Genomic DNA, 23,925 nt, shown 5'->3' on the forward strand with positions numbered 1-23,925 from the left:
TTTTGTAAATACTTGAGATGTGGATTATAAATTAAATTAATTTTAATCCACATTTATATGATGAGAATTTTATAATATATTTATTATTTTTATCAGAATTATTATTTAAAAATAGTATTCACCCCATACTATCAACTTTTATTTTTCAGTTTTTATTTTCAACAGTAGTTTTGACTTATATCTCACTTCAGCTAATCTAGATCCATTAATTTGTCTTTTGAATTTCATAGCTTAAAGCGGCAATTGTGATTAAGGAGTCGGTACACTTTTTTAATAACTAGCAAACCGAACATCGACACAACATGCGCGAACGTGCCGCTGCTGGCTAGCTTCAACGCAGGCTCAAATCAAAAGATCTTCACAAGCATTCGTTTTTCAATTAACAAAAGTTTCACAGGATATGCATTTCTTGGAAACCTTCAAGATCAGATCCGACGACGGCTAAAACCTTGTAACCATGTGCTGCCCCATGACTTGCAATTAAAGTATTTAGCTCATCGTGACTCATGACGTGAAAACATTTGTTCACAAATCTGAACACAAAGAAGATCCTGGACAACTCAGCTTCAAATTGGCCAGCATGCACCGTATCCGTACTCAATGGCGGATCTAGAAAAATAATTTACCGGGGGCTAAATTAAATGATAATAAAATATAAAAACTGAAACTTGAATATATAAAATTTTTGATAACACAGTTACAATTATTCTCTACGAGATTTCATATTCTGAAAACGTTGTGCAATAAATCCATTATCAATACTATTAAATACATCTTTCTACATAAACAATCAAATTATTATTTGTCCATTCATCTCCCATCCGATTCTGAAGTTCATTCTTCACAAATTTCGTTGTTGAAAATGTTCTCTCTACTGTGGTTGTAAAAACTGAAAGAACTTGGACTATCTAAAAATGTGACAGGGATTATTTAAAAATTTATTAATTTTTCTTTCAAACAAAAATAGTTTTTTTTTTTCAGTGGGGGCTTGAGCCCCCACTAGTCCTACACTACATCCGCCTCTGTCCGTACTGCAGGGGTCTCATAGAGTCTTCATGAGAATATTCGGTCTACGAATCTATGTTCTTTCTTGACATTGATTTTAAAGTTTCGTCGGTGGATCATTCTCTTATAGCTATTGCAAAATTATCACAGGCTTAATTTAGGCTCAAAAGTTAATTCAAGAATTTAATGTTGTCTCAAGTTTATTTACCGTTCATTCAATAACTAGTTTAAACATGTACATATTTGTAATTAAGGCCCTATTTAAGATTGAAATTAGATAATTGTAGTTTAAAAACTATAGCATTAAACTATTTAGTAAACACTAGTTGTTATATCTTGGAAATTAAGTTGATTTGATTTTATATTTGCATGATTGAAAAAATCATTATATCTTTACTAATTCTGTTAAAATTATAATTTAAAATTATATTCACAACATACTGTTAATTTTTATTTCATAATTACAGTTTTTTTTTTCACAGCAACCTCCAATCAGGGCCTAATCATATTGAATCAAAATCCGGATTCCACCAAACGGTTGCATGCTAGCTATATCGATATAGATTTCAAGCACTTAATCAATGGCCAATTAATCAAGAAATTCAAACTTTCTAGCTAGATAAAGTATTAAGATATTGCAAAAATGCGAGACGGACTTTAATTAATTCAATAATACATGTGCAGGTTCTTGCACGAGGAAATGATCGATTTTCTAGACTTGATGAGCATTGCTTATGTGAACAAAATAAAGTCAAAATTCTTCTTTGCATGCAGAAAAGAGATTCAATATTGCATGCTAGCTCGATCACATGGCCATCACTTGTGCTTTGATAAATTATCATGCCAAGCTGCAAAATGTTGACAATATATATTTTAGTCACGCGATAAAATGCTTTCCGTTTTACCACCTGAGCAGGCGCGCCGATAAACGTGAATCACGTAAGTTCCATTTTTTCACGTGAATACATTACTTGTCCCACATTTGAGTAACTGATCATAGTCTTAAATTTGTCCGGACCAGTCAATCCGTTTGCATTTTGGCTCACCGATCCCTCTAATCTGTGTGTTTTTATTTAAAAGAATTTATAGCAGCCCACTAAACGATCGAGGCCAAAGAGATAACCAATGGTGTGCAGCCACGTACATATTTTGACTCTGCGTCGATTGATTAAAATATAATGAAATAATATTTGCCTCCTTGTGGGGTTTCTTAATTGGTTTATGTATATATACTGATGAAATTAACTGACCCGTTTTATTTATGCATGCTACAAGTTCATACATTTGTTTTGACTTCAAGCTGTTAATTACACAGCACAAACATCAAATGCTTTTTTTTTTTTTTGGTTAATTCGAGTCATTAGTATGAAAATTAATAATTTAATTTAAGAATTCATTAATTGAGAATAAAACTATGTTAAAAAAATAAACTTATTCGTGCAAGTGATGTTACCTTATATTATTATGAAAAGAGTGATTAAATTGTCATGCAAAATATTCTCTAGCTCCGAATTCTGAAATATATATTCTAGATATACCAATGTAATATCAAAAGTAGTATTTATTATGGGGCTAGCCAATCACGTTGCTTATCAGCTGGAAAAGACAAATTGATAACTTTTTTATTAACTACACGTGCACGAAGCTACGCACTAGCTTCCTTGTCTTTAGTTAGGCATGGAAGTCGCTAGACGACTCAACTATTGAAGTAGAAAAGTTGAATGTATTAGGTGTTGAAATATACTGTGTAAATCTTGAATGGACTTAAAAATTAGTATAAATACCAACTTGGTATAACTCATTCACTCAAGAGGAGTGGCGCAGCGACAAAGTTGCATTATTATATTATCAATTTCATGACCATGCACACTACATTTCCCCCTCTTTCTTCTTCTCCTTCTCCTTCTTTTCAATCTTCTCCAAGCATTAATGCCTCTCCTTCAAAATCTTCTCCAAATCTTGCTGCCCCACCGCCTATTGTTCTTAGTCCATGCGCAGCTTGCAAAAGCCTTCGCCGGAGATGCGACGAGAAGTGTGTTTTAGCTCCATATTTTCCACCAACTGAACCACAAAATTTCATCATTGTTCATAGAGTCTTCGGAGCTAGCAACATCATCAAGTGCTTGCAGGTATGTATGACAGGGACTATAATTAGCTCAAACTATAGGGACAGAAGGAGCTGGCATCTACTCTTATTTGTGGCTAGCATTTACCCTTGTATGTACTAACAAAACATTGTGTTCTTCAGGGACTGCCAGAGTGTCAACGATCAGATGCAGTGAGCAGCATGGTCTACGAAGCAAACGCTAGAATCCGAAATCCGGTGCATGGCTGCGCGGGTGCAATTAGTCAACTCCAGAAACAAGTGATTAAGCTTCAAGCAGAGTTGGCCAAGGCACAAGCCGAGACGGTCAGCATGCAGTGCCAACGAGACAATTTGGTTGCCCTAATTTGCAAGGAAATGACGACACAATTTCCTCAAGAAACCATGAATAGGGTCTTGCCCCAACAGCAATTCAATGACGACGACGCCACCACATGTTATTTAGATGACAAGGATTTTGCCTCCACTTGGGATGCTCTTTGGACTTAAAATTAGAGTTAATTTACATGAAGTTGATGATTGATGAAGAAGAAGAAGAAGAGAGATATTAGTAATAATGAATTAGACAGAAAAGTTTCATTTGAAGTATACTATGGGTTGTAAACTTAGTCCGGAAAGAAATATTGCGATAAATTTGTTGATTGTGCCCTTCATCCTGATTTTTCTGTTAAATCTTAAAATAATTGGCAATGATCAAAATGCACATAGCATGCTTTTAATCAATAATGTGCCTAAGAAGAGACGGTGACACAGTGAAAGACTTTAACATAAAAAATAATTATTGTGAACTGTATTATAAATTTAATCAACCGTGTGGAGAATCTGCAGTGCACTTAAATATTTGAGAAATTTTATAACGGGTGTAAATTTATTTTAGCAAATATAAGAATTAACTTTTAAATTCTCAAAAAAAAAATTGAAATCTTCTGAAATGAATTTTAAACCTAATAAAGGAGGCACAATATATAAAACTTGCATATAATTAAATAAGTTAAATCTAATTTCAATTAAGATCGAAATCTTTTTCTTGAATTACTTGTTAGGCTCGGAGATCGGCCTCCCAACTCTCTAAACGAACCATTCAAGTTCGCTTGTCACCATCATTCTATCGAACCTTAACCTATTGTTCTGACAAACGTACGTGATTTAACCTATTAAAACGTATCCACCACCACACGGTCAAATTCTTAAACTTTGAAGAACTGCAACTCCTTGGACCCCATAACTTATCTTTACGGTGATATCTGCGCATATTAATATAATTTCTGTCCCCCCAATTAGGAGCCATTAATTAACCGAAATTTTTTTTTTCAACCGATTTCAATGTGAAAGTATTGTCTCTTTAATTAAACCGGCATTATACTATTAATTGTCGGATCCGTCAGATCCTACCATTAATACTACTTAATGAATCGTTATACCATTGAGTGGTCGACGTTCACAGTACAAGAATTTTGCAAACCGTTTGCGCCTATCGATTTTACAAATGCCTTTATGGAAGCCATTCAAATTTCGGTGCCTATATTAAAGTCTTGATACACCAACCAACCAGGCCCTTTAAACTCTTTCTAATTTACGTACCCACCAAGGTTAGCTATCTCTTAACGACGTGGCACATATTGGCTACGCAAAAATGTTACGCCTAACACTTGACGTTGATCTACAGAGATTGAGTAATTTGCATATATACAACACGTCGCGTTTTAATTGACATGCAGTATTAATACTTTCACACGGAAAATCTTCATCTTATAATTAATAATGATGTGGCTAAACCGCATTAACAAGAATGTCAATTGCCACACTAATTACATTCCGTGTATCTTAAATTTGTATAAATTTGTCAAAAAAAGAAGAAGAAAAATCTAAGACATTTGTATCCTCTTTCCCACATGATTTTCATCTAGCTTTACCCTTAGCAAATATAGAAACGAGACGCCATTGGTTTCTATATAATTAAGACAGTTCGTTCTATACAATTGATTGGCAAAACTTTCGAAATTAATACAGTTCAAGAAATGGATTTTTGCCATTTCTGGATATATTTGTATCAAACAATATTGTAGTTATTTGTAAACAAATTTAATCACGAATTGTTGGAAACTTAAAAGTACTTTTAAGCGATCACGAGACACACTGATTTATTCAGTTAGTAGAATTCTTGACGTTCAATCACATAACCAAAAAAGATAATGCTAGAAGCCGCAATAAGTAAAGATCCAGTTCGTGATGGGAACAAAGAGACTTCCCTATGAAAAGGAAATTAATTGAATAGAAGATACGGCAGCAAAAACCCAGTTTTCTGAAATTAATTCCACACAATCACGACCAAGAGACTCGGAATGACTTTTGGTGAAAATCAAGTTGAGAAAATGATGTGAAGGAAAGAACTCTTAACTTCGATTGGTTATGTATATATCGCTATCATTTACCCTCCTTGACGGGCGTTCTGTGTTTATACATGAACGCGCAGGTGAAGCGACTTCGAACGAGAGGGAAAAGTCTTCTTGTGTTGAAAGCAAATTTGTTAATGTTCTTTCACAAATTTGAACACAAAATCCCAGTATTATTAGACCCTTTACTTTCGTGAAAGATTCATTAATCTACAATTTCATCACAAAAACTTCAGTTTTGCACTTATTTTACTCTCGTAGGTACCTTCTCTCAAGTCTAAATCTGACAGATTGAGGGGCTGTTTGTTTTTTCGATTTAATAATTTAATTGACTTAATTGCAATCAGTTAAGTTATTAACTCTGTTTGATATTCTTCAAAATATACCTGTCTAATTAATTAATTTTCATCCATACCTAAATAAGTTTAATAATTAGCATTACTGTCCATCTCTATAACTTGTGATAATATAGTGGTAGATTATTTTTATTTTTATTTTATTCAAATTAACATTATTTATCTTTATAAGTTCAAATGAATATTTTTCATATGAAACATCATAAACAATAATAAAATTGATTAACATATAGTAACTTTGAATATTAAAGGGTTGTATTCAATTGAGTTGATTATGTCATGAAAATATATTAATTTATTTTTATACTTTGAGATGTTATTAATTGCTTAACATTTATAATTTGTAAGGATATAGATGTAAAAATTCTGGTTTTCATATTTTTTAAAGTTAAAAAATAAAAAATATTAATGCTTATTTTTAGTAATTCAGACAAAAAAATATATATTATTCAGATTTAAATATTCATCTCTATTCAGAATTCATATTAATTCAGTTTTATTTAGATTTCAGATATAAAAAAAACGACTTGAGAAAAGAGGAAAAAAAAAATATTGCAATGAACTGTTTGGGCCTAAACCAATTGAATCCTTAACCTAAGCAATTTTTTAACTGAATGGGAGAGTCCACTTAGAATAAGTTTGGGTGTATACAGAAATAGTTTTTAGTTCAACTGGATTGAGCCCAAACTAATATCCAGGGAGCAAAAAAAAAAACAAAAAAGAGACGGCTTGCCATCTCTCTGTCACTAGCACTTATTCTTTGTTTTGATACCCTCAGAAAACACAAAAGCTTGTTGTTTGGGAGCTGAGAAAATCAAAAAATTAAGAGAAAAGAAAAAGGGAAAATCAGTCGAGAGAGAAAATGAGCGGAGCTGGCAAGAAAATAGCTGACGTCGCATTCAAGGCCGGAAGGACCATAGATTGGGAAGGGATGGCGAAGATGCTGGTCTCCGATGAGGCACGCAAGGAGTTCGCCACTCTCCGTCGCGCTTTCGACGAAGTCAACTCCACTCTTCAGACCAAGTTCAGCCAGGTACCTAAACACTCTTCCTCTCTCTCGATTGTTCTCATCCTGTGTGGTTTTGGCTAGATCTTGTGGCTTAGGGTTTTTCTACATCGTATTGTTATCAATCAAACATTTTGATTGATTTAAAGTTTCGATCCCCCCCCCCCAAATGAAATGATTGAATTTTTTTTTTTGAGTGCAGTATTTAATTAGTTAATATTGTGCTAGGCATCTAACTGTAGGCATTGCAGCTGAAATTTCTAATTGTAAGAACAAAAAATGTAAATTTCAATCCTATTACACTTTTTATGGTAGGTAATTCTATAAATTCTTCTGAATTGGCAGTTTACAGAGATCATTCGTAGAAGGATTGTAGTTTTCAATAATTATTGATAAGAGTAATAACACCATTGCTGCCTTGTTCAGGAACCTGAACCTATTGACTGGGAGTATTACAGAAAAGGAATTGGCTCTCGCTTGGTGGACATGTACAAACAGGCTTATGAAAGTAATTTTCTAATTCATTATGGCATATAATGTATCTGTCAAATGCTACCAGAATTTGTAAGTAGTTAGATTGAGCAATATTATGTATGTTTTTATTAATTGAGTCCAAAAGGAACTTGGGTTTGCAGCAAAAAATTTGTCCTAGATATATTTATACGTAATACCTGAAGTTTGCCCCCTGGCCGTAGCTTGGCTGGCTGTGAATGCTTTGTGCCAGCGGTCATCCAAATTCAGGTAATAATAGGAGACAAGTGTTGGTGATTACTAGGTGAGGTTTCTCGTCCCAATCTAGACACTTTGAAGGCGTCTTTTCCCTGAGATAGTGTTATGCTGCTGAGTGTGTGCCTCTTATCATTGTTCAGAAACATCAGAAACATTGAAACCAGGAATGATTGAAACCAGAGAGCCAGCCTACTGGATTCTTGACTCATTTTTCTGCAGTTTTAATCAACTTGGCTTCTAAAATAATCTTATTTCATCTAATTGACTGTTCTTTTTTAACACATTTCTGGCAGGCATAGAGGTCCCAAAGTATGTAGACAAAGTCACCCCTGAATACAAATCTAAGTTTGATGCTTTGGTGAGGATCAACATGATTTTCTTTCTCTCTCTCGCTGTATCAACTCCTTCCCTTTTATCTGATACTTTTTGTTTTTATGGTATATAGCTGGTGGAATTGAAAGAAGCAGAAGGGAAATCTCTTAAGGAGTCCGAGCGTTTGGAGAAAGAAATAGCTGAGGTTCAAGAACTGAAGGTAAGTGGAATACGGACGTGTAATTTGTTTTTAACATGTAACAGTCTATGATTTCTCACGCCTGTCATTTGAACAGGAAAAGATCAGCACCATGACCGCTGAGGAATACTTTGAAAAGCATCCGGAGCTCAAAAAGAAGTTCGATGATGAAATCAGGAATGACTACTGGGGCTATTGATCACACATTTGCTCAATTTAGCAGCTGCATTTCCTAGCTCGGCCAAGATTTTCTGAAGTTGCCCTGTTTTCCCAGCTTGTTAAATAATAATGATCATTCGAATTGTTTTTGCATAAACCTGTTGCTCATGGTTTCAAAAATTTGAGCTTTGATCACATCTATGCTAAACATTCAGTTTTCGTGGCAATGCATACATTTTAACTTTAAAGAGCAAATAATGTTTCATCTCATGGTGAATATTGCCGAATTTCATATATTTCAGACAATTCAAGGGAAACAATCTTGATTCTAGAACAAAGTGATAGTCTGAAAACATTAGAAATCAATCAGTCATGTTCATCGACGGGGAATTCCAATCGATTGGGCACGGCCTTTGAGTCCATAGTCTCTTGAATTAGTTAATAGAACATATTTATTTGTGATCAGTGGTTGAGGTTTTTCATCAAAGCATAAAACTTCAAAACAGTAGGTATAAAACTGAAAATTTAACTGCACAAAATGTCAAAACGTACAGCAATGTCAATTTTGAATGCACAATACAAAACTTCAACCAGCAAGGTATTTGGACTATTCATCAATAAAGTATTTGAGCCTTGCGACCGAATAAAGTTCCGCAAGAAAGAAAAGCACCATGTCAAAACGAAAGGCAGACCGAAGACTTGTCGACAGATAAAAATTGGAAGCAAATGCCGCTAGTTGTTTCAGAAAGTGCACAAAACTTTCAGGCAGCACTAATTTGCTCAAGACAAAATTCCATGAGTTAGTAGTAGGACTATTACTTGTATCTATCCAGAGCTAGCCAACTTCTTCTGGGACAACTCATCTGCTACTTCATCATTTTTGTCCATGGCTTTCTTAGCTAGCTCATAGCCTGCAAAGTTCATAGCACCCAGAGGAGCAATCCAGAAAAATCGGGGCAGTGCTCCCTTAAATAGGCCAAGGGGTCCCTCATGACGGAGTATAGTGTAGGCTACCATCGACATTGTTGCAGCTCGACCCTGTGGAGCAGTCATCATTCTAGTTTTCATAACGTCAAAAGGTGTAGTGATAACAGCAGTTAGCCCTCCGGATAAAGCTCCAACAAAGATTGTTTCCCAGGGCTCCAACTCCCGCCCAAGAAGTTGCTGGACCATCTAAAATTATCATACAAAACCCAGGTTATAATCGATCAAAATTTAGCAAGATCCTTTTTAACATAAAAATTGGACAAAACTGCTGGTAAAACAGTCACAAAAAAAGGCAACAAAGGGAAAATAATTGTTCCAGAATGCACTGAAATAATAAATAATGAATTAAAAAAATACCATTAGCGCTTAGAAATTTTTTTCAATTCTATCCAATGTAAAATCTCTACCTTCTTGGATTCTCCATAAAGTCCTGTGCCAACAACGTAGAATGGGACCTCCCGGCAAAGAGTGGCACCAGTTCCACGGAAGAAACCCTTAAGACCATCCTGATGCCAAGTACCAACAATAGCTTCTCCAACATTGTTAAATAGCCCAGCCTGCAACCGCTGCTTGAGTACTTCACAAGGAATCCGCACAGCTGTCCCCAAAAATGTGCTACAGAATGATGATATAGATTGAACCTGTAAAACATCCCAATAAAGATAAGAATTGAAATCAGCATATACATTTTATTAGTTCTTTTTTTTTCTCAATTTTCAATTTTAGACGTACAATTTATTTGACTCTCAGAGCATAGTTAAAGAAAAAGGTCACAGATTGGTATCATTACCTGAAGCTCTTGTAGATTGGGAGCAACATTTAATAGCACAAGCTTACTTACTTCGTATATTCCGGTTCGCAGGCCATGGCTGTGAAATCAAAAGAAAAGCATCCAGAATTACAAATTAATGCAACCAAGTAAAAGGAAAAATGATGAAAAACGAAACCACTGCAACAAAAACCTTGAAAACTGTCCAAGAATTGCAGGAATTGAACCCCTATATAATGCCCGCACTCCAATTTGTGGAAGCTTTGCAATAATTTCTGGGAAGGTAAGAGTTGATGCTTGCACTCGAGTCTGGTATACCAAAAACCATCACAAAAAAGAATTATAAACATTAAAGAGAACAGGACTAAGTCAATATCAACAATCCAACATTTTGTACAAACAAAATAATCCTGAAGATAAATATAATTCTCTTTCCGCCTTACACCTTTTAGCTTCAATGTTTCATGTTGCAGTGCAGAAGGCATAGAGAGAACATCATTTAAGTTATCTTTAGACAATTCGAGTGTTTATTTGTTTCCTTTGTGATGCTCCTACTGGCCCATAAAGAAGGATGCAACAGCCCATCAGGAGAATACCTATCTGAAAGAGCCTAATAGGATATGATTGTCATATTCTACCATGTGGCACAAAGTGGATAAACAAGGCCCAACAAGAAATCAGTACTACAAATGAAACAAGTATAGCGTTCCTCATTATGGTCTATTAAGCAAAAGCATGACTTTTAGAGACTCTTTTAGTTATTCATGTCTATTTGTTCTCAAAAGTACTCATCTAAAAGCATGACTAAAACATGATAAAACCCATTGCTTGCTTGCTAGCTTCCTGGCACTACGATAACATCCAAGTGGCTCCTAATTTTTGTAAATTTTATATCCATAAAAGCAATTATTCAAAAGGTTAAATGAATAATATAAATGCCGCTACATGACTACAAAAGGATTAAGCTCAGGGATTTGCCTTTATAGTATCGACGGGGTGCATCAGAGAAGTGGAAAGTGCACATGAAAGGCCTCCAGCCAGTGCAGATTTTAGAACACTTCCAGCAGGTATTTCTACTGGTGGTGGAACAGCAACAACAGTCGCAGCTTCAAACCAAATACTCCTGTATGTATAACAAAAAGAAGTTACTAACAGATTCAAGTAACCTGGTCATTTGCAAAGCAACCATGTTATTTAAGAAAAAAAACAGTTTCTTTATTATCCCTAATCTCATTCCCAGAGTTTATTCTTCACACCCTAAGCATTGATCCCACGAAAAAGATGAAACCACTCATACCCTATTCAAACTACAGAAGTCATAATTTCTCTGAACAAAGGCATTACAGTAGTAAAATGGATTTTAGCACCTTATATCTCATTCAGATAAGTAAACTAATCTTACCGAGGATCATCTTGCAGCCGATCAGAGGGCAGCAAAACCATGAAATTCCGAAAATGTCCATATGATATAGATTCTTCTGTATCAGCATTCAGAAACCGCATCATAGCAACAGCATTTTCTTCATTTGCTGGAAGTCCTGCATTTTTTAATGATGCCAATATTTCGCTCTTTTGCAGTGTTCCAGACTTGCTTAAACAGAGAGAAGTATAAGCACGGAGAATGGTTGGTTCTTTCTGTTCCATTAAGGATAAAAACTGCTTCCAACCAAATGATTTTGAAAATAGGTGACTTCTAGTACGACGCATAAATTCCCGAGCATATCTCCGTGGCAACTTTCTCTTTCTCATTGCAATTTCTAGATCTTCCAAATTAACTTGGCCATCGCCATCTCTATCCAGTTCCTCAAAGAATCTCCTACCTATAGGAGTAGAAGAGTTAAAAGAGTAGTGATCGCTGTGGACAATTGTGTAAACAAAGATTACAACTTTGAAAATTTAGTAAACAAAAGAATGCAACTATCATTTCCATCAGAAGAAAAATAACCATATGGAGCCATTGGATCCAATGACTGTAGTTGAAAAGCACAATACAAACCATTCTTTAGCCAAAACTGAATCTATGTCCCCCCAAAACAATTAAAAACCAGAATTATGCAACATTCAATAAATAACTGAGCAGCATTAAAACTATACCTTCAGCCTCTGTGTATCTAAAGAAATCCTGGACAGAGAAAAGTTTCTTCTTATCAGGATGGTCTTTAGAAGTTCGCCCCAGCTGTGGTAAGAGCTCAATCAGTTCTGTCAATGAAACAGTGGATAATGTAGATCTCAAACGCTCCACATTTGATAAAGGAATACTAAGTATCCCACCGGCCACTTTCTGTGCAGAATTACCCCCTGTTTCTTCCCTACTGTCTGAACTAACACCATTTTCTCCCTCTTCATTGACTGAATTGGTTACCCCAACTATGCTAGAAGGCATACCTCCTACTCTCGCAAACTTTAGGTTCCCTAAAAATCCATCTACCTCAGCTTTTCGACCTTCCCAAATACTTATAAGTGCCTTCAAATGATCAAATTGAGAGGGAGGTGAGGATGACGGCGAACAATCACAACCCTTCTGATCACTTTCCTGCATGAGCTGATCAAACTTCTGAAGATTTTGTATCAGCTGATCAAATACAAACCCAATGAAACACTCGAGCAGTACAGGTTTTCCCTCGCCTGCTCCACCATCATTCTTACATGCATTATCTAACTGACCCTTTAATTCATTTCGCTTAAACTCACAAGAAACCTTCGATTTTGTCCCATCCACACACGAACTCAAATGCCCTTTATCTTCCTCGCCCAACTTCTGAATCCGTTTCTTCCCCATCTTAAACGGACTTGGAAAAGACTGAACAAACCCATTAAACAACAACGACCATGCAACCGCAAACTGCAAGCAGTTCATACAAGACCCATCATCCTTATCCAAAGCTTTATCTTTCACTCCTTTCTTCGACACCACCTCAACTTTCCCGAAATTTGGTGAAAACATCCCTAGGAATGTCTTCACCGGTACTCTAATTGACAACAAACCTTTCTTTTTCTCTTCACTCCCCACACACTGGCCATTGCCACACTCTTTACCACTGCTATTACCATTACCCTTCTTCTTCATTAACGTCTGTATTTTACTATTCTTTTCATTTCCATTAACTAATTCAAGATTATTTACATTCTTCTTATCAGCTACCAAGCAACTTTCAAGATCTTTCGCCGCTTTCTTAATTCCTAACTCTATCGGCGAAAGCGTTTCTTTAAAATGTTGAATCGAATTAAAAAACGACTCAATAGGATCATTTGCACTCACCATTACTGCCTGTTAATCTAATAACACTCTCTGAAGATTTCCAACTTCAACAACAGAAACAAACCAACATGTCCGCAGAAATTAAGAAAAATACCTGAGACAAACAAAATCACAGTGAGCGGAAAATTTTGTTACCATAAGATCGGTGGTAGAGGATGAAACGACGACGCAGGAAAGCTCATCAATTGAATCCAAAACAGCCAAAAGCTATCTGGAATTTGCTTTCGTTAATTTGTTCAAAATTTTTTAGATACGAAATGGGAAAATCATTCTTTTAAAATTTTTTTCCCTTCTGTAGAGTACAGATTCTGAGCACAGTTTGATAGTGAAATTGAAGATTAGAAAAGATATGAAATTACGAAAAAGGGGCTAATATTAGAAAAAAGAAAAAGAAAATCTAAAATTAGACAAATTTTCAGTTTGAGGCCGAGGGAGAAGGAGGAAGAAGAATAAGAGATAGAAGTTGTGGTTTTTTAGTTTATTTTTTAATTTTTATTATTCTTCAAATTTCAGTGAAATTTAGGAATAAAATAACAATAATAATAAAATGGAGGGTTATTATTTGTTATTTTTTAAATAAATAAATTATTTGGATAACGAAGGAGTATGAATGGATAGAAGCTGACGTAAGACCTTGTAGGATTAGATGGAACGGCTATTGCCTCTTGGGCCGTTTTAAGAGTTCTGATTACTTTAATTTTGTTTCTGTATTGATGTCGTTTAGTGTGTAATAAATTAATGAAGGAATAAATCCTAAATGGATTATGCGATAAAATGTAATCATTTGATTCCTTTCGTAGAAGAATTAATAATGACTTTTGTTATGTTATATAATCATGTAACATATATGATTATGTATCACTTATTGAATTTCATTCAACGATTGTAAAAATATGAGATAAAAAAAAATTATATTATTTTCACAATCGTTTGATGAAAATTTAACGGTTACTACATAATCATGTATGTTACATAATTATGTAACATAACAACCTCCATTAATAATATACTTTATCTTTCGGTAGTCGAAATAGATAGCCAAAAAGATTTATCCTTAGGGGTAATATATTCAAATAATTGGGGCATTTCTTTTATACCTTAAATTTAATATGTCTAAATAATAATTTTTATTAGTTCCGACTTAAGAGTCATCCAGGTTAAATTAATAATTGAATAAATTTATAAGATAATAATTTTTTTAAAAAAATTCCTATTTTCTTGTAAGACCCGCTACTATATGAATTAATAATTATCTAATTTGAAAATAAATCGACATGATATATCGTGTGACTTTGTAAAATATGTTCTCAATATTATTTGCAACTTCTTGATAATGTTTTAGAATTGAATCTCATCTTTAACTCATTATGTAATGCATAAATTTTAGTTTTTATTGTCTTCTTGTAGAGATAGACTCTATATGACATTTTTAATACATAAAGTGATGCAACTAACTCTTATTTAAATAAAACATAATAAATACTAAATCAAGGTGAATGAATACATATATATGATTATATCTTTCAAAAATAAGGAATTTCCTCATAAATTCATAATTTATTAATTTATTGATATATTAATATTCGCTAAATTAATAGATTTTCTATCGTGCTAGTCTATTAAGTTTTCAAGATTTCACTGTATTATTTAATAAATTTGTAAGATAATACATTATAAAAGAAGTTATTGTCTCCGTCTACCTGAGGATCTACTGATTATATAAATTAATAAGTGATTAATTAATATGTAACAAAATTCATATGATATGTTTTGACTTTCTGGCACAAAATGAAAGCAAAGAAGAACGACCCTTTCTAAGAGAATTTTTATTATCAATCAACCACTAAGGGCTCATTTGGGATTGTTTTTAGGAGACTTAAAAGTAATTTTGAAAATCTAAAAGCTAATTTTAGTGTTTGTTAAAAAACAAAAAACAAAATCACTTTTGTCAAAATCGGTATCTCCTACCGTTGATTTTAAAAAGCAGTGAAGGAGTAGCTTTTAGATTCTGATTTTGAAAATCAATTCTATACTTTAATACAATTTCATAAATATCCTTAAAATTATTATCTAAACCCAAAATTATCCTTATTCAAATTAGAAACAAAATAAATATTTTAATAAATTTGTATTATAATTCATCAATATTAATTTATTAATATAAATTTGTTAGTTGAATTATTATTAAATTTGTTTCATTATATTATTAATTTAATTATCAATTGTTTTAAGATAAAAAAATTAAAAATAAAGTAAAATCAATAAATTATAATTTTTTTTTAGTAAAAATTATTATAATACACAATGAAAAATATTATATGCACATGTTTTTATATGTATAAGTAAAAGTTACCCTATATTATGTATATTTTAGTCATTTATTTTCTCTCAGCAGTTTAATAGTAAAATTTATCAAACGTCCATAACTGTTTTCAAAACTCACAGTATTTCTTAAAACAAAATTTACTAAATACTTAACTGATATTCTTCACTGCTAATTATTTTTATAGCACAGCTAACAACAATTATTTTAAAAGCTACAACATTCCCAAACTGGCTCTAAAACAAATAGTGTTCAGCTCCCTTTTATATTTTAACATAATAAAATTTTAAAGACAAGATTATAGAAAAATTTAAACAAAAAAAAAAAACAGATAAAGAAAACTTAAAATTGCCCAAGCAACAACCTTTCATACATTGCTTTCGTAAAATATAATTTTAGTATTGTTTGTCTCTTCTTGAAATTAACATTGATCTAGATTTCACTTCTAATATCGTATTGCAAAAAGAGGATTTGGTGCGGTATTATCATATCTCATCTCAACAAAAAAAAAAAGTATTCAGTTTCATTATTGTTTTAAGTACCTTTTTTGTATATGTAGGTTTATAGTAGAACCATCATTTGAAGCTTACGTCAACAAAAGAATATTGGATATTAATAGTTTAAAAAAATACATTTATAACTAACAATCTATTAATTTATAGATTAATTAATTTTGGCTAAATTATTTATAATTTTCTTGGTTATTGAGGCATTTCATTGTATGAGGTGATTGAATATTGACTTATTGTAGGAATCGGATTTGGATTGACAACGAGTGTGTGCCAAGTGCCAACAACCCCACGTTCCTGTTTCTTACTATTTCACCAGCCCCTATGGTTCTAGGTGCTCTTTAAATTTAAAAAACACATGGGTTATTTGGATTTCTCAAAAACCAGTGCCCACAACATCTTTCAATAATTTTTAACCCGCAGTCGACCAAGCCATCTGTGGCACTGGATATAGAGCATGTTTGATATTAAGATGTTGTATCTTAAAAGCTACGGTTGTTGTGAAAAAAAATTTATAATTATCAAACAAAAGTTAATAATATATAGTAAATATAATTTTAATAAAATTATTAAAAATATAATAGATTATTCATCATACAAGTAAAAAATTATATTAATATAGCTTTTAAATTAAGCAATTAGTGTTTACCAAATACTTTTACTACTGTAAATTTTAAGTTACAGTTGTCCAATATTAATATCAAATGCACCCATAATCAGGCTTCATAATTGAGAATAAAAATTAATAGAAAAAAATGTGTGTTTCATTAATCTATTAATAAGATTTTCATAATTTCTAAAATTTCTTATTTAATTGTTTTATCTTCAATAAATAAACGTGAACCACCTCATGTGAAATTTGCTGAAATATTTCTTAAAGCGAATGTAGTATACTAAAATGAGGGTGAAAAAAGGCCGTTGCTTTTAGTTTGTGGTTATATGAGAAGTGATTTGAATCTCGTCCACTAACCAAAAAATAATTGAAAACACTTGAATACATATTTTGTTTTCTAAAGGAGATCGAGATGATTATGTTTTTGTTTTAGGATTCAAGCCAACTCAAGGACGGCAAAGGATGATAATATTAAACTGTTAAACTCATATTTGTTTAAAGGAAAAAGAAAAAGAAATCATTTTTTTTTTCTGGTTAGTATTAAAATACGAAGCTAAAGATTCTTAGGCACAATTCAATTGGAATATATATATATATTTTTTAACAAGACAAACCGACGGAAATATTGTTAAATAAAAAAAAATCGATGAGTGGCCTGTGGGCCTGTGGGCTATGGTGGCTGAAATTATAAGTTGACATGTGTATTCACGGGCTGTTGTGTCGTTTCACAAATATCGATGCCCCCGGTACCATTTTTCGGATAACAAAAACAATTGGCAATCCCTAAGTTACGTTTAACGTAACATACGATCAGCACATTTGAAACCGTCAGATGTCTTGCACTTCGATCGAACGGATAAAGAGAGACTAACCTCGCATGGCAACTGGCTGAATTGGTTAATTGAAGAAATGGGCTACCGGATTAAACGGTTTTAATGCTTTTTTTGCAAATCCAGGCGATTGATTGCTTGCTCTGCTGCCATTGAATTACAGAAGGGCAGGAAAGCCAAAGAAGAGGAGAAGAGTGAGGGGGGGATACAATTACAAGAGTAGAAAGTGGGAGAATTGTCGATAGCAGGCCACGAGACCTGCATAATTTGCCCCTCTCTCGATTTATCATTCGATAAATCGAGAACGCCATTCTCGAGCTATCTCTCAAAATTTCCTCTTTATCTCCCACACCCACATGGATCAGGTTGTTAGTTCTCCTTCTCGTTTCTTTTTATTTTTTTAATTTTCGAATTAATTTTGTTTGGTTGATAAATTATTTCATACAAGTAGTAGCTCTTGAACGCTTTCGATTACTTGTTGTCAGATTGATTAATAAGTAGTTTTAAAATATTATTAGGTTGAAGATAGTCAGTCAATGGAAGTTCACTTAGCTACGTTCTTAAAATTTGCATTTGAGTAGTTATACATGGAATTTTTCTTTTCGACAATTGTTCAATTTTTTTCCTTTTATTTTATTTTTAATTTGCTAGGACTGCCTTCTTAATTATTATTGATAAATAAGACAACGAGCCACTAAACTCATCGATCCCATTTGTTGCAGAAATCTGATGTTTATGTTGGTGTCGATATCAACTATGTGCAATCAAAGAAAAATGTATCTTTTACGGAGTGATGTTAAAAGTGGGAGAAGAAACGAGGCATGGATTAGTTATAATTCTAGTACTCATAATCTGAGTGTTGCTTTCAGTGGCTTGAGAAATAATTCAGTAGTGATGCAAGGCCTTGATTATCAGGTTGATTTAAGGCAACACTTACCTGAGTTTGTCACTTTTGGTTTCTCAATGGGGACTGGAGTAGATTTCGCGATATTTAGCATTTACTCGTGGGAGTTTAATTCAAGTTTAGAAATGGATGATGAGACTACTAATCATGTGTTTAATCCAAAAAGTAGAAGGAAAAACATAACAGCTCTGGTTCTGGGATTGTGTCTTGGCGGAGGGTTTTTGGTTGGTGGGGTGGTTTTGATCATTTGGCTTGCTGGCATTGGGAGGAAGAGAAAAGAGGGTGATGAAGAAGACAATCAAGGATTCAGCGAGTACATTGATGATTAATTTGAAAGAGGAGCAGCACCGAAGAGGTTTCCTTATAAAGAATTGGCTCTAGCGACAAATGATTTCAATGATGATCAGAAATTAGGACATGGAGGTTTTGGTGGTGTTTATAAAGGATTTTTTTAGGGAAACCAACTCGTAAATCGCTGTTAAAAGAGTGTCACTAGGGTCAAAACAGGGGATAAAGGAATATGCATCTGAGGTGAAGATTATTAGCAGGTTAAGGCACAAGAATTTGGTGCAACTACTGGGTTGGTGTCATGAGAAAAATGAACTCTTGCTTGTTTATGAAGTCATGGCTAATGGCAGCTGTAGATGAAAAATGGCACATGACTTATCAGGTGAGTGTATCTCATTTTATCAGCTTATTCAATATTTCCTTTCATTGCTTCCTATGGTTAATTGCTGCTGCCAATTTGCATCAGATGGAGAAGAACAGGGGTTTCACAGAGGCATATAGGAACCAGTTCACATCCTTGCATACTATAGTAGCTGTGGGCCATCAAAGTATGAAGAACTGGAAAATTTATTGGGTAACATAAGGGATGGCCGTTTCCTACGTGCTAAAGACATGATCTTGAAACTAAATAAACTGAAGTTACCTCTTAAGTGGGAGAACGTGGCAAAGATTGCTGGCAAAGGAGTTGCTCCTGGAAGACTGCATGTGGCTCGTGCTATGGTTGAAGCAGGCCATGTGGAGAATCTGAAACATGCATTTGCAGATATCTCTATGATGGGGGACATGCATACTCCACGTAATGAACCAGTGGGTGTTGTTGAAAAATGTATAGAATATAGTTAATGCATATTTCGAATAGATGAAACTGACTATAAAGTTTCTGTTTGCTGTGGTTGTAGGGGAAGTCAACCTCTGGCAGAGGTAGTAGTTGAATTGATACATAGAACGAGTGGGTTGGCAGTACTTGCTCATCCATGGGCATTGAAGAATCCTGCTGCCATCATTAGAAAGTTGAAAGATGTGGGCCTTCATGGGTTAGAGGTTTACAGAAGTGATGGAAAACTAGTAGGTGTGATATTTACATTGCAAGATGGTTCCCATTACGAATCCAAGAAAGAAATAGAGAGTATTGTGTTGGAAATTCTTTGTTCAATTATTTACTTGATGCGTGAATCTGAATTCGAATCTCAGTTTCTTCTCTAATTGGAAGAAACTGAGTTGAAGCATGGGAAGGCGGTTGTGCGTCGTAAAGGGCTATTTCGGGATATCAGGAATTCCACTTATGGTGGAGAAGCCACTGGCAGCAACCCAGGAATCAGTAAAAGCAGGAGATTAAAAAATTAGATGCACGGCAGAACTCAATTTTTGTAGTTGATAATTGAATCGATGAATCTTGTAGTGTTGTTGTGACTCAATTTTCGTAGTTGATATTTGTATATAACAATGATATAATAATTGAATCAAGGTTTGATACACCAGAAAATTGCGCAACTACTACAAGGAATACTTCACATTGGCATAATTAAAAAATAAAAATAGCATTGCTAACTTAAGTAGCCATTTAAGTACGATAAATAAATGGAAGAATCAGACCGTTTTTTGTCTACACAAGTATTCTACATGTCCTGAAAATTAAGCAAGAACAATTCCCGGTCGCACTTTTTACGTGCTCCAACAGCCGGATTTTCATCTCGTCGGCTGCAACCCTCGATACTCGCAATTTGTCTGCTCTTCTCAGTTCTAGCTGCAATTTTTCCCTTTTCTACCAGCTCTAAGAGACTTTCTTTTTCTTGGGAGTACACAGCCTGCTGTGCAAGTTCATTCTCTTTGACAGATCTGGAACTTTTCTGCATCTTCATTTCAACAGTTTGTAACTTACTGCTATCTATCCTCCAGGATTTCTTAGTCCAATCCTCAATTTCCCTCACTATCTACTTACGAGAAATATGGAAAAAGAACAAAGAGACAGCACTCTAAGTTCTGGAGACTGAACAGAGAATCACAGCATAATGTTTTAATCAAGATCTTCTTATGCACGATGGATTTTTGGCCTTAGAATAAATAATACATATGCAGTACTCACTTGTCAATATGCAATCCGGCATACTTGAAAAGGTTTAGGGAATTAAGGTTTCACAAAACATTGTAATAGATAAAAGTCAGTACAACAAATTTAATCAATAAAGCCCCAACAAAAAAAGGATAACAAAGCAGAAATAAATCCAACTCCAACACCTGCAAAGCAATACTGCATTATTACAAATGACATGAAAAAAGGGATTAATATAGCAATACTGCATTATTGATATAGGATCTATATATATGGCTCCTAAGCAGGAATAAGCCCTAGCTCTCACTCTACCACAACTGTTTGTCTTACACGACAATAACTAACCAGAGCATGAAAAAAGGCCAGAACAAGATAAATAAGCAAAATACACAGTGAATATAAAGCAGAACACCCAAAACTATAGATGATATAAATTATAACGGAAAGTATAATTTTTGGCAAAACTGCAAGATAGATTGAAAAAACTACCTGCAGACATTGAGCCAACAAAGGTCTCAAGAAACCTGACAATCACCAGAAAAAAATTTTGCCCAGATGAAGCATGACTTCTCACTAAGGACATTGTCCTGCATATCAAGAACAGCTTACTTCAATCCCAAATCCTAACCCACATAATGATCTAACTGGTTATGACAAATGCAAATTTTACATACCGGTACAAGGATATCGCCATCTACCATTTGTGAAACATACAAAAAGATCAATTCTCACACATTAAATGTTTATCCGGATAAAACAGAAATTTCACTCGCAAGAAAATTGGGCATCATAGCTATCAACAAAGACTTACTGCATCGTTCAAAACAGATTCCCCAAAAACCAATGCATCAGATGGGAACTAACTACAAACACCATATAAGCACACCAACCATTAAGAAAAAAAAAAATCAGATACAGATAATGAAAACCAAAGCAGATGAAACCTCGAATTTAAGCAACATGCAAATCCAGCCAACTTAAAAATCACTTTCTCCTAACCTTTCTTATCACGATATACAGCTTCTGCACCAAGTCCAGTTACAGAAGGATCCAGCTCTTGAAACCTACAAAATTAAATATGTATTTAAGTCACACAATCAAGTTGGATAGCGTCACCAAATAAGGCAAATATCCTATTTGCTTTTTCTAGCAAAATTTCTTAGAATAAGATATCATATTATTTAGAACAAGATCAAACAAAATAGGAAGTGGATATGCACAATCAAATTAATAGAAGGCAACTACTATGTAATTTAGTAACCAGTTCTCCCTTCTCCCTTTATCTTATCCCAGATAAATCTAGAAACAACACTGAGGAACAGTTTTGAATTACATAATAATAAATAGAATTCAAAGTTACAAATTCTTGAAATTGTAAACCATTGATAATTTTGAATTTCACATATCAACCACTTCAAATGTTTTCAGTACAATAAAAATATAAAGAAAACAAATGAAAAGAAAAATAAAAGTATATATATTTGTTTCCAGTATATAAGACATAAAACTCTCAAACCTTTATCTAAACTAAATAGAAAATGCAGGTTATTGGTAAGCCCAATCAACATGGAAATACCACCCATCTTAAAAAGATCGTCTACATACCCTTCCTAATCAGAGGTGGGCAATCATACAGTTAGCTTCTTAGTCAGCATGTAAAACAAACTTTTAACAATTAAAGCGAGCCCAAAAAGAAAATGAAGAGCACAATAGAAAGAGGACACTAACTGGTATACCCGTGACCATTGAAGCTAAAACGATTCCAAAAATAGCAAATGTCACAATGGCTCCAAAGTTAAAAATAAAAGCTTTCTGCCAGGAAAACAAAATCATGACGAGACAGGTTGCACCTGAGCAACTAGAGTTTTAGGATCACATCATAGAAGCAAAAATGGAAAATCCAGTGACATTAATTCATTAAAAGAAAATGAATACCTAATATTTGTTTCAGTATTAGAGATATTAGCCAGTGCACCAACAATTAAACCTGAAAAATATACGATGCAAGGATAATTATTCAGCCAGCAATTAAAGTAAAATTAGCAAGAAAAAGAAAAAGAAAAGAAAGGAATAAAAGTAATTAAAATAATACCTATGAGAAGAGAAGCGCTGGCTTCCAGAAGATAATAGAATTTGTGACGACGAAGGATGTGGCCGAGGACGAAAGAGAGTACAAGCATCGTGATCTGGAGGATTATGCCAACGCCAGTGACTTGCTGCTCCTTTGTGGGACTTCCACGAGGATCGTTCGCCGGAGATATCTGCAATGCCTCTCCGGTCATTATACCCCGATATCCCAACTTTTGAGCCCTAAAATTCAATTTCAATTGTTGTTGTTTTCTCCTTCACAATGAGCCTTATAATTTACCAATACCTATCGCTTGACTATTTATGTATCGAAAAACATATAATTAATAACCTTAACAATCATGAAGGCCAATTCCCAAGTTTGATTCATCCAATCAATTTGTTACTCTCAAGTAACCAAAGAACATTAGCGTTACAACCAACCGAAAAGGGAGAAAGAAAATAGTTTCTGAAAATAAATAGAAAATTTAACCAAGCATCAGTCACGTTTCTTCTCTTGTGAGCCGTAACGACTTCGGTGGTGGAGGATTGAATTTTGACGACGATTGGATTAAGTTGGAAGGGATGGGAATTTGAAGGTGAAAACGACGCCGTTACGCCAGTCAAGACCGGCTGTAGAAGGGAGTATCTCTCGTTGCTTGTTTTTGGTGACCGGTTTCAACCGCTTAAACCAGTTTAATTTTATCACTTATGTATCCACTTGGCAAACGTTTATTCACCAACTAGTCTTTTCACTGATTGTATCTTACAATAAACGTAACTTAGAGGGAAACAATTTATGATTCTGACGTGGCATGCTCTCGTTGATTATTTATTTTTTTAAATAAAATTACTATTCTTTCTCATCAATATTAAAGAGAGGGAAGGAAAAAAAATACTATCTCATTTAAAAAATTTATTTAGAGAGGCATTTAAAATCTTTAATTTAATATTATATTATTTTTTATTTCATTATTCTTAGAATTTTTTTTAATTATTATCATTTTAATAGAGAAAAAATTTAATTAAAATAATATAACTTATTTTTATTTAAAAATATTTT

General features: G+C 33.8%; 4 protein-coding genes and 1 pseudogene across 11 annotated transcripts; 3 read left to right on the top strand and 2 right to left on the bottom strand.

Moving 5' to 3' along the window:
* The first annotated feature begins 2,828 nt into the window (after positions 1-2,828).
* LOC18044145 (LOB domain-containing protein 1) lies at positions 2,829-3,787 on the top strand. Its single transcript, XM_006436153.2, has 2 exons — positions 2,829-3,134; positions 3,254-3,787. Exons 1-2 carry the CDS (start codon positions 2,862-2,864, stop codon positions 3,596-3,598), a joined length of 618 nt encoding a protein of 205 aa, XP_006436216.2. The 5' UTR covers positions 2,829-2,861; the 3' UTR covers positions 3,599-3,787.
* A 2,807-nt stretch (positions 3,788-6,594) lies between these two features.
* LOC18044146 (ATP synthase subunit d, mitochondrial) lies at positions 6,595-8,533 on the top strand. The gene is made up of 5 exons (XM_006436155.2): positions 6,595-6,891; positions 7,291-7,372; positions 7,887-7,951; positions 8,039-8,125; positions 8,202-8,533. The coding sequence occupies exons 1-5, from the start codon at positions 6,721-6,723 to the stop codon at positions 8,301-8,303; spliced, it is 507 nt and encodes a 168-aa protein (XP_006436218.1). The 5' UTR covers positions 6,595-6,720; the 3' UTR covers positions 8,304-8,533.
* Positions 8,534-8,773: 240 nt separating this feature from the next.
* On the bottom strand, positions 8,774-13,733 carry LOC18044147 (mitochondrial substrate carrier family protein C). The gene is made up of 7 exons (XM_006436156.2): positions 12,114-13,733; positions 11,422-11,839; positions 10,998-11,142; positions 10,213-10,328; positions 10,041-10,119; positions 9,658-9,891; positions 8,774-9,436 (listed from the first exon to the last, which is right to left on the bottom strand). The coding sequence occupies exons 1-7, from the start codon at positions 13,279-13,281 to the stop codon at positions 9,089-9,091; spliced, it is 2,508 nt and encodes an 835-aa protein (XP_006436219.1). The 5' UTR covers positions 13,282-13,733; the 3' UTR covers positions 8,774-9,088.
* Positions 13,734-19,055: 5,322 nt separating this feature from the next.
* On the top strand, positions 19,056-20,212 carry LOC18043389 (annotated as a pseudogene).
* Positions 20,213-20,301: 89 nt separating this feature from the next.
* Positions 20,302-23,448, bottom strand: LOC18043390 (sodium/hydrogen exchanger 6). 8 transcript variants are annotated; one of them, XR_002905950.1, is made up of 6 exons: positions 23,215-23,448; positions 22,888-23,105; positions 22,731-22,782; positions 21,795-21,859; positions 20,829-20,980; positions 20,302-20,732 (listed from the first exon to the last, which is right to left on the bottom strand). XR_002905950.1 is itself a non-coding variant. In XM_024185593.1 (4 exons), exons 1-4 carry the CDS (start codon positions 23,075-23,077, stop codon positions 20,660-20,662), a joined length of 324 nt encoding a protein of 107 aa, XP_024041361.1. In that variant the 5' UTR covers positions 23,078-23,448; the 3' UTR covers positions 20,302-20,659. The 8 variants fall into 8 exon arrangements, 4 of the variants coding, with proteins under 4 accessions (XP_024041361.1, XP_024041362.1, XP_024041360.1 ...); XR_002905952.1 differs by lacking the exon at positions 20,829-20,980 and adding exons at positions 21,285-21,382; positions 21,470-21,658 and having other exon boundaries at positions 20,302-20,676; positions 22,888-23,448; XR_002905949.1 differs by having other exon boundaries at positions 22,888-23,448.
* Positions 23,449-23,925: the final 477 nt, after the last annotated feature.

Source organism: Citrus clementina, unplaced genomic scaffold (assembly GCF_000493195.1).
Source record: "Citrus clementina cultivar Clemenules unplaced genomic scaffold, Citrus_clementina_v1.0 scaffold_4, whole genome shotgun sequence".
Taxonomy (NCBI): domain Eukaryota; kingdom Viridiplantae; phylum Streptophyta; class Magnoliopsida; order Sapindales; family Rutaceae; genus Citrus; species Citrus x clementina.